This window comes from Photinus pyralis, unplaced genomic scaffold, assembly GCF_008802855.1.
Source record: "Photinus pyralis isolate 1611_PpyrPB1 unplaced genomic scaffold, Ppyr1.3 Ppyr1.4_LG10, whole genome shotgun sequence".
Taxonomy (NCBI): Eukaryota; Metazoa; Arthropoda; class Insecta; order Coleoptera; family Lampyridae; genus Photinus; species Photinus pyralis.
In genome coordinates this window covers 2713296-2724258 of record NW_022170250.1, presented here as the reverse complement: position 1 = coordinate 2724258, position 10963 = coordinate 2713296, and the positions used below count along the sequence as shown (strand labels likewise).

General features: G+C 37.5%; 1 protein-coding gene across 2 annotated transcripts; it reads left to right on the top strand.

The window, feature by feature from the left end:
• The first annotated feature begins 632 nt into the window (after positions 1-632).
• On the top strand, positions 633-4969 carry LOC116161113. Of its 2 annotated transcripts, XM_031474332.1 has the most exons (3): positions 633-891; positions 1113-2061; positions 3885-4969. In XM_031474332.1, coding segments are annotated over exons 1-3 (1050 nt in total). In that variant the 5' UTR covers positions 633-791; the 3' UTR covers positions 3886-4969. The 2 variants fall into 2 exon arrangements, with proteins under 2 accessions (XP_031330192.1, XP_031330191.1); XM_031474331.1 differs by lacking the exon at positions 3885-4969 and having other exon boundaries at positions 1113-2772.
• The last annotated feature ends 5994 nt before the right edge of the window (positions 4970-10963 follow it).

Genomic DNA, 10963 nt, shown 5'->3' with positions numbered 1-10963 from the left:
CAACAACATACACTACCTTATGTTTGTCTAAAACTTTTATCCAAAGTTGTTCATAACTATCAGAATTTTCCATAGCAATAACGGAACAGTTGAAGTAAGACTTAATATAAATTCCGACTCCACCTCCTCTACTTCCTCGATCCTTCCTAAAAAAATTATAATTAGATAAGTTGATAGCATCTGTATCAAGAGTATTTTGCAACCAAGTTTCTGAAACTGCGACTACATCATAATTGTTATGCATAACGTGATCTTGAAATTCATCAAAATTGTTTGTGAGTGATCGCGCATTGATATGTGCTAATTTAAGAACACCCATGGAAAAAGAAACCAATCCATGTTAAAGTGTCGCATAACGAAAAAAAAAAAAACAAAAAACAAAAATATAAATAATTAAACTATTTATCAAAATGCCGGGTATATAAGTAAACCAGAACAGCAAAAAACATTTCTTAATTACCTATTAATTAATTATAAGAATGATAAATGAAAAGAAATTAATAAGAACCTAAGATAACATAACAAAGGAAACGTGCAAAAGAGATTACTTTTGACGTACCTAATAATTCAAAAATATGTAGACAAAAATATCAAATGCATTACGGAGATAAGAGAGTAAATAAAATAATTGTATTTCGACATCACTGCTCTCAAGTTTTAATGTAGTACTTGTTCTACGAGACCGAAACGCACGCATTCAAAGCAAAAGCTAAAAATAGCCCCCCACCCGCCTCGTTAAAGGTTAACTGTTATTCATTCTTGTTTTGCGTGCGACCGTTTTCATACGTATTATGGGAAAGCGAAGCCGTGCTAAGAAGCTTTTAAGGCTGGAGAAGGAGCTTTTTAGGTTAAAGAAGAAGCTTAAGAGGGATGATTGTTCGCCCTGTAGCAGTAAGTAATTTAATTTTATTAATCACTTATTTTTAGCAACAGCGGTTGTTCTTTTTTCGCTTTAAGATAGTGCTCTTAAGCGATGCTAGAAAGTTTCTAGCGATTATTTATCTTGTAACTTGTTTACATTTTCCGTAATAAGATAGTGCTCTGTTACGAAGCTAGAAAGTTTTCTAGAAATGTGTGTTAGTCACAGTCGTTAACGGTTTCCTTTGTGCTAGGCTCAAGGTCGAGGTCGCTGACCCCTACAGACCTTTCCGTGCGACTTTTGACTACACCTTCCCCCTCACAAGGAGGTGGCGGTTTTTCGTGCCTGGAGGTTAGTCCTGCTTCAGGACAGGCTTGGGATGTTGGCGCCGATTCTGCGTCCATTGTGTTGGATGCAGAGAAAGAAAACTTGGACTGTGCGTCGGCTCCTGTCGTTTTATCTCCATCGGAGCAGGATGACTTGTTGTCGTTGTTGGGGAACGTTTCTACTCCAGCGACTTCGGTTGGACCACCAATACACGACCGGATTGCTAGTAATTTGACTTTCATTCTAAGAAATGGGTTAAAATCCGAAGACATGTCCAAACTTTTACAGAAGTACCAGGTTCCTGAGAATTGTATTGCCGTTAATAGCCCCAAGCTAAATCCCTTGGTGTCCATGTCGATACCTGATAAATTCGTGCAGAGGGACGCAAATTTAGCTAAGCTACAAGCTCGTTTAGGAGTGGCACTTGCAGCTACTTCGGTGTGTCTAAACACACTTCTTGGAGTCAAATCTTTTGACAAGAGCATAATTGAATCTTTGAACGATTCATTAAAAATTATGTCTGACATCCATTTTAATCAAAGTCAGGTGCGAAGATCTTTAATAAGATCGAATATAAGTGAGTCTCTACGGTCTACGTTGGATGGAATTGCTTTAGACGATTTCTTATTTGGAGCCGACTTAGATGAAAAAGTTAAAGCTTCCAAATCCCTGGAGAAAGTGTCGAAGGATTTAAGTTTGACCAAACCGAAAGCTGTCGTACATGGCTCAAAAAACTTTCGCAACCCGCTTGTGTCCAATCGGTGGAATCGAGCACAGGGAGCAGTGAGAACTCCAAACACAGGCGGGCAGAAAAAGTTCACTCCCAATCAGAGCTCCAACAAAAGGAAGCCATGGCTCCAACCTCGAAAACATTAGTAAGTAAAACAGGGGGCAGGTTGGCCCACTTTTTTCCTGCTTGGAGACGTGTAACCGATGACCCCATGGTGTTATCAGTTATTAGAGGTTATGTGATACCTTTTTGTAATAACATTAATTACAATTGTGTTTCTACTGAACCTAATTGGTCTTGTAAAGAAAAACAAGAGATTGCTTTTCACATTTCTAATCTGTTAGATTTAGGGGCTATTGTTAAGTGTGATTTTGTGCATAACCAATTTTTATCTGGTATTTTTCTTGTGCCTAAATCTGATGGGACCTCCAGATTGATTTTAAACTTAAAAAATCTAAATAAGTACATCAATACTTCTCATTTCAAAATGGAGGACTGGAGGACGGTCTCTTGTCTTTTAAGGCGGAATATGTTTATGGCCACATTAGACATTAAGGATGCTTATTATCATATTCCGATACATAAGGATTCAAGAAAATTTTTAAGATTCTTGTTTAAGGGACAATTATATGAATTTACATGTTTACCTTTTGGTTTGTGCACTGCCCCTCTTATCTTTACTAAAATTTTAAAGCCTATTTTTGGGCGTCTCAGGAGTAAAGGGCTACTCTCTGTTACTTACTTAGATGATTTCTTGTTATTGGGGGATTCATATGAAAATTGTTCTTTAAACGTATCATCAACTCGGTCTTTGTTATGTGAGCTTGGGTTTATTGTAAATGATGTCAAAAGCCAATTGGTACCGTCCAAGGTTTGCACTTTCTTGGGTTTTTGTTTTGATTCTGTTAATATGACTATCGGATTGCCGGAAAAGAAAATTGCCAGCTTATTAGCTTTATTGAATAGTTTTGATTACGGTTACGAGTACTCTCTCCGTAATTTTGCAAGGCTTGTAGGGAAGTTAGTTTCGAGTTGTCCGGCAGTACGTTTTGGTTGGGTACACTTCAAGTCATTTGAAAGGTTTAAGTTCATTCAGTTAATGGTAAACAATAAGAGTTTTGATGACATGTTTACATTTCCAGTTTCCCTAGCTAGAGACTTAAATTGGTGGAAAACAAACTTGATGATCTCAACTCCAATTAGGACTTATCGATATGCCCTGGAAATTTTTTCTGATGCCTCAAAGACAGGCTGGGGTGTTTGTTGTCAAGGGAAGACGGCCAGAGGTGTTTGGACCGTTTTTGAACAAACTCTCCATATAAACAGCTTAGAACTTTTAGCGGCGTTTTATGGACTGATTTGTTTTGCATTTGACTATTCAAATTGTGAAATTTTATTGAGAATAGACAATAAGACTGCTATTGCTTACATTAATAAGTTTGGGGGAACCAAGTATTTTACTCTTAATACTTTGGCGCGCGATATTTGGGACTGGTGTGAGAACCGGAAAATTTTTTTGTTTGCATCTTACATTCCTTCTGCAGATAATGTTATAGCCGATCGTGAATCGAGGAAGTTAGATGTAGAAACAGAATTTGAATTGTCAGATCAGGTTTTCCAAGAAATAATTTCCGTTTTTGGTGTACCAGAAATTGATCTTTTTGCCTCCAGATTTAATACAAAGTGTAATAGATTTGTTTCCTGGAGAAAAGATCCTCTATCGGTAGCAGTAGATGCTTTTACCTTAAACTGGTCAAATTTATATTTTTACGCGTTTCCTCCTTTTTCGATGATTTTGAAAGTGCTCCAAAAGATAAGCCTTGATGGGGCCGTAGGTATTGTAGTGGTCCCCTTTTGGCCTACTCAGGTTTGGTGGCCTCTCTTTAAGGAACTATGCATATCGAAGCCTATTATTTTTCAAAGTAGTGATATTGACGATGAGGATAGTAATTTAATTTTACCTTACAGAAATCGCGTTCATCCCCTAGCAAAATCACTTTCCCTGGTTTCGTGCAAGTTATCAGGGAAGCCTATCGTTTGAGAGGAATTCCTCCTGAATCTTTTGAACTTTTCACCAACTCAATATCATCAGCTACTTTAAAGCAGTACTCTTCGGCTCTTTCTAGATGGTGGTATTTTTGTGGGACTCATGGTTGTGATTTTTACAATAGTTCTCACTCAGATATAATTAAGTTTCTTACCGTAGAATTTAATAAAGGTGTATCTTTTAGCTACCTAAATGTCATAAGATCGGCAATTAGTTTTGTTAGGGGCAATGATTTGGTAAACAATCTAGAAGTTAAGAGATTGTTTAAAGGAATTTTTAGAAGTAGACCGCCTAGGAGAAAGTATGACTCCATCTGGGATCCGAATGTGATTTTACAGCATTTACAGACTCTTTTGCCTTCAGAGGACTTACCTTTGAAGGATCTTTCTTTAAAACTAGTTACTTTATTGGCTTTAACTACTGGCCATAGGATTCAGACTCTTTCTAAAATTAAACTTTCTAACATTGTATTTTTGGATAAGCAGATTGAAATTCGGATCCCTGATGAGATCAAAACTTCTGGTTTAAATAGAGTACAGCCTAATTTGATTTTGCCATTTTTCTCTGACAAAAAGTTGTGCGCAGCGTATACGCTCAAAGTTTATATTTCTAGGACTAGGAGTTTGCGGAATTCAGCTGATTCTTTATTCATTTCATTTAATAAACCGCATTGTGCGATTCACAGTACGCAAACCCTTAGTCGCTGGATCAAGATTGTTTTATCAGATAGTGGTGTCGATGTCTCACTGTTTAAATCGCATAGTATAAGACACGCTAGTACGTCGGCTGCTTTTAGATCTGGAGTAAATATAGATTCTATTAGGAAGTCGGCTGGTTGGAGCAAAAGCTCAGAAACTTTTGCTAATTTTTATAACTTGCCTTTGTGTGAATCCAACGTTTTTGCAAGTTCAATTATAAATTTATGATTTCGATTTATGGTAGTTATATCTTTCATATTGTTTTTTAGGTGTATTTCTGATAAATATTAAATTTGTAGCAAACTAAACATTGCTTTGAACATCTACATTAAAACTTGAGAGCAGTGATGTCGAAATACAATTACTAGATTAAACGAACTTACCTGGTGAAGTTCTAATCTTAATTGTATGAGACATCACTGCTCTCAAGTTCAATCCCACCCACCCCCTTTTGTTTTTACCCACTTAATTTAGTTTGCAGCTTTCAACAATGAATAACAGTTAACCTTTAACGAGGCGGGTGGGGGGCTATTTTTAGCTTTTGCTTTGAATGCGTGCGTTTCGGTCTCGTAGAACAAGTACTACATTAAAACTTGAGAGCAGTGATGTCTCATACAATTAAGATTAGAACTTCACCAGGTAAGTTCGTTTAATCTAGTAATTACCTATCATGTTAGTATGCAATATCGGATACACGTGTTATTTAGAGGGAAGGCTCACTTTAAATTGTTCCAAGTCCTTATAATGTTCGAACTTTACGATTTTGCCTTTAACATTCGCAAAAATTTTACAATTGTTGGTCCATACCTGATTATTATTTAAATTAAACTTCAACTTGACATCATTTAACAATAGACGCCGATGCTTGGTTAGATCTTCCCTAATGACTATCTTACTACCTTTAAGAAGCTTCTTATTGTGGCACGTAAATGAGTACTCTGCTTTTTAGTTTTGTATAACAGTTCCTGAAGGTCTATCGCTGACATGCGAATAAAATTTTTAAATTGTTGGGAATTGATTCTCCGATTCTCAGGTCATCAATTAATTTATGGTAGGCCCCATACTTTTCTCTTCTTGGAATCCATTCTCTCACCTAACACTTTCTTTTGTGCTTCACATTATTGCATAAAACTACAGCCGCGGCAACACAAAGATGTGCTATTGGCACCATAACGTGAGATAAGTTCTCGAAAACAACTGCTAGGTATCAACCATGGTGTAGGTATAATACACCATGGTATCAACTGACAGCATTTTCGGAAGCTAAAAGTGCTGCTAGTGTAAACAGTTTTGTGAGAACTTGCGACAGCAATGGCTCACCCAACATGCCCGACAGTTTATATCGCGACACTTATTACTCACAGTGTAAATACAAGTTTCTCTCGCGAGATTGTCGCAAGTAACTTACTAGTCTATCTGCGCCTTATGAAGTTAACGCGAGATAGGAAGAAATGGAGCACCATAGTTTATAGCTTGATTTATAGTGACTTATCTGGTATGTTAATTTATTTTCCGTACACCATGATGGTAGAAGGGTTTTGATTATAATAATAAATAATAACATTAATAACGTTACAATTCTTGTTGTTTATTCCATATTATGCTGTAAAGGATCATGACGGTTGCTTTCAAGTTGGGGCCATAATGTAACTGGAATTCACGGTGATGACCGAAGGCTTTATCATTGTATTTATAAATACAATAGCACGTTAAAGCAAATTCAAATTTAAGCGCGCTTGCGTTTGCGCAGTACCGAGGGAGTCAGTGTGCAACACATCTGCAAGTATATTTGCTATATGCTATGTATTCTAAATCTAGAACTTTACGAAGTATTTTGGGGACGAATGTTGAACCGGGGAGTCTGGGACCCCATCGCCCCAAGCCTTTATGATATAGGTGTAGGGAAATGAGCATTAAATCTTTTTCTCCTGGGGGGATACCCCCCAGACCTCCTGGAAGTACGTTATTCCCTAAAACCATTAGTCCTGAACTGTCCCGGGCAAGTTTTTTTATACCTATAAACCATTCAATCTTTCTTACCTAACGAATATTCCCGAGAAGCACTAGGTAAGCATTTTCGGAACGATTGTTAGAGAACCGGGGGATCTATCTGGGGAGGTATGGAATACCCCCCAGCGCCCGAAGTCTTTATGATAAGTGTAGGGAAAGGAAATAAACCATTAAATCTTTTTTTTTCCGTGGGGCTTTTATAATAACCATCGAATCTCTCATCGCTATGCAGTATTCCAGGAGAGAAGTAAGTATTTTGAGAATCTTTTTTTCCCCTGGGGGGTATTCCATACCACCAGACCCCCTGGTGGTACGTTATTCCTCAAAACGTACCTATAGCCTTAAGGTCTCCCGTGCTAGTTTGTATATAAACTATTCAATCTCCCTCAAAGGAATATTCCAGAATAGCAGAAAGTATTTTGGGGAGGAATGTAGAACCGGTCTCCCGTGCTAATTTTTATATAAACCATCGAATCTCTCTTACCTAAAGAATATTCTTGAAAAGTAGTAAGTATTTTGGGGAGGAATGTAGAACCGAGGGGTCTCCCAGCGCCCGATAAGATTTGATGATAGGTACGTAGGGAAATGAACATTAAATTGTTTTTCTCCCTGTGGGTATTCTATACCCCCCAGACCTCCGGTGGTTTGTTATTCCCCTAGACGTTCAGTCCCTAAGCTCTTCCGTGCTAATCTCTCTTACCTAAGTAATATTCCCGAAAATCACTAAGCATTTTCGGGACGAATGTAGAAATGGAGGGTGTGTGGGCGTCCGAAGTCTGTATGGTAGGTGTAGGGAAATGAGCATTAAATCTTTTTCTCCTGGGGGGTATTCCATACCCCTCAAACCCCCCGGAGGTACGTTATTCCCCAAGACCTTTATCCCTTAGCTCTTCCGTGCCAGTTTTTTTATATAAACTATCGAATCTCCCTTACCTAACGAATGTTCCCGAAATTCACTAAGCATTTTGGGGACGAATGTAGAACCGGGGGGTGTTTGGGCGTCCGAAGTGTTTATGTAGGTGTAGGGAAATGAGCATTAAATCTTTTTGTCCTGGGGGGTATTCTATAATCAGTAATAATTTTCGGGACGATTGTTATAGAACCGGGGGGTCTGGGGAGGTATGGAATACCCCCCAGCGCCCGAAGTCTTTATGATAGGTACCTATAGGAAAATAAACATTAAATCTTTTTTTCCGTGGGGCTTTTATAACAACCATCGAATCTCCCATCCCTATGGAATATTCCAAGTAAGTATTTTGAGAATCTTTTTTTTCCTGGGGAGTATTCCATACCACCAGACCCCTCGGTGGTACGTTATTCCTCAAAACGTCTCCCGTGCTGGTTTGTATATCAACCATTCAATCTTCCTCACCTAAGGAATATGTACTGAAATTAACATTAAATCTTTTTTCTCATGGAGTGGGGGGTATTCCATACCCTCGGTGGTACGTTATTCCTCCTTTCAGCCCTAAGGTCTCCCGTGCTAATTTTTATATAAACCATCTTCCTTATACCTAAGGAATATTCCCGAAAAGTAGGTAGTAAGTATTTTGGGGGAGGCATGTAGAACCGATCGATTGGTCTCCCAGCGCCCGATAATATTTTATATGTATAGGGAAATGAACATTAAATCTTTTTTCTCCTTGTGGGTATTCTATACCCCCCCCCCCTCCAGACTCCCGGTGGTTCGTTATTCCCCTACACATTCAGTCCCTAAGCTCTTCCGTGCTAATCTCCCTTACCTAAGGAATATTTCCGAAAATCACTAAGCATTTCGGTGGCGAATGTAGAACCGGAGGGTGTGGGGGTTATCAATACCCCCCTTATGTGCCCGAAGTCTTTATGATAGATGAAATGAACATTAAATCTTTTTTTCCTGCGAGAAATGGTACGTTATTCTACATAACGTTCAGCCCTGAGGTCTCCCGTACTAAGAAATATCCCCCCCCCCTCCGCCCCCACATAACATTCGATATTCTTAGAATATTCTGTTGACATGCTATAATAAAGTATGTGATTATTCCAAATATCCATAGAATGTTGTATGAATTTACAGGGTGTTTAATAATTGAATGTCAATATTTAAGGGGGAGTCCATTTTAAGAAGAAAACTTCATATGAACCTATGTCCTAAACGTCTTAACTTTTGAGATACAGAGTGGTAAAGTTTTCAAAAATAAATCATTTAGGTATTATTAATATATGTAACACCACTTTAGGTACCTATTTTAATGAAATTTGACATGTATGTACTATGTATCCAGAGGCATTTTTTAACGTACCGCATTTTTTTAATTTCCACCAGTGGCGTTCGTACTGAATTTCATATTGTGATATTAACGATATTGTCATGATTATGCAGAGAAACGGTTTTTATTTTTTTAAGTGAAAACCGTGCATCGGATTGAAAAAACAAAGGGATCAAATTTGCTTAGAAATGATTGGGGATTTCAAGAATAATTTTTTTTCAGAGAAATCAGTGGCGTACCATCAATGTCTGCCAAAATAGACATGTGAAATTCCGTACGAACGCCACTGGTGGAAATTAAAAAATGCGGTACTTCAAAAAATGCCTCTGGGTACATAGTCCATACATGCCAAATTTCATTAAAATATCTAAAGTGGTATTACAGATATTAATAATACCTACGATTTATTTTTGAAAACTTTACCACCCTGTATCTCAAAAGTTAAGACGTTTAGGGCATAGGTTCATATGAAGTTTTCTTTTTAAAAGGGACCCAAAAAATCGCCCTCTTTAATAATGATATTCAATTATGAAACACCCTGCTGTTCGTCTGCTATATTCCAAAGATATTCAGCAATACGAATACTGAGAACATACTATTAATATATTCCTTGATTATTCGGTATATCACCCCCAGGATAAATAATTGAGAATATGTGATGTTTCTTTCTTATAAGAGCGTAGCCCCTAATACGCCTTAGGTATATTTATGGCATGTATTTCGTTGATGGGTCTTGTCACTGTCACAGTCTTGTGGATTGTATTGTATCTATACTATACATACCTATTCTAATAACCTTTTATTCATACTTCCAAATTTCATATGTAGAGAATAGTGATGGGATAAGTGTAAAGATGTTCTAAGAATATTGGGAAAAAACGGAAGCGTTCTTTCAAGTTTAATAATAATAATAAATGTTTTTATTTTAATTAGTTTTTGATATACATGATTAACTTTATATTCAGAATATCCTCATACACAAAGAATATTCCGAATAAAATGAGAATATTCTGTAAGTTTATATTCAGAATGAATGGAGAATATTCTTTTAATCTTATTCTCAGAATACCTGAGAATCTCATTCGCATATCCCTAGTATATCTTACAAGGCACGTATATATTCTAGGTATATTTAATACATGTTCAACTAATATACCTTTTTGAATATTGATTACGGAAATATTTAATATTATCTGTGCCGGTGGTACGTTATTCCTCAAAACGTATATCCCTTAGCTCTTTCGTGCTAGTTTTTTTATATAAACAATCTCCCTTACTCAAGGAATATTTCCGATAAATCAGTATTTTAGACCGGTGGGTCTGGGGGTATCAATGTCCCCTAGCGCCCGAAGTCTAGAGGAGTATTTTATACTCCCATGCCCCCTGGTGGTGCGTTATTCCTCAAAACGTTCTTCCGTGCAAGTTTTATAGCGCATTTTTAAAAAGGTAGCTTTTGATCTCATCTTTGGCAGGACGGCTGGCTGGCTGGACAGCAGGAAACGCGGGCGTAGAACGTTTACAGAAAGACGAAGCCGCCAGCCGTGGCCTTGTAATTAACAACTTTAGGAACGGCGTGTTCCCCCTACGTGTTATACTAACGTGGAGATTTTTAAGTTTTTCCCTCCCTTCGTTTGCTCCAATTGTTTTCAAATTGTTGTCATCGGAAAGGTTTTGTAAACGTGCACAATTCCTGCGCGACGGAATTTTGTTTTTTTTCTTAGGGGCGAAATTAACCACCTTTTGCAAGGCGCACGTCCTCAAGGGGTAGTCGACTTTGGACGTAAAAAATTTCGCAAACTTAAAGTAGACGGAAATTAATTAATAAAGGGTTGTTTAAGGGTTGGTTACAGATTATTTAAACATAATCTATCAAATAAACAAAAATGTTCGGTGTACTACGTAAAGTAACAACCCCCGCAATAAAAGAGTGCTTTAAATGCTGGTATGAATGACAAAAAATTTTGCAACATCAGCGCATTTCTGTTTTGTTTCTGTTCTTTTTCTTTGTGCGGTGTTCACTTCTTATACCGCGGTTTGTTTCGT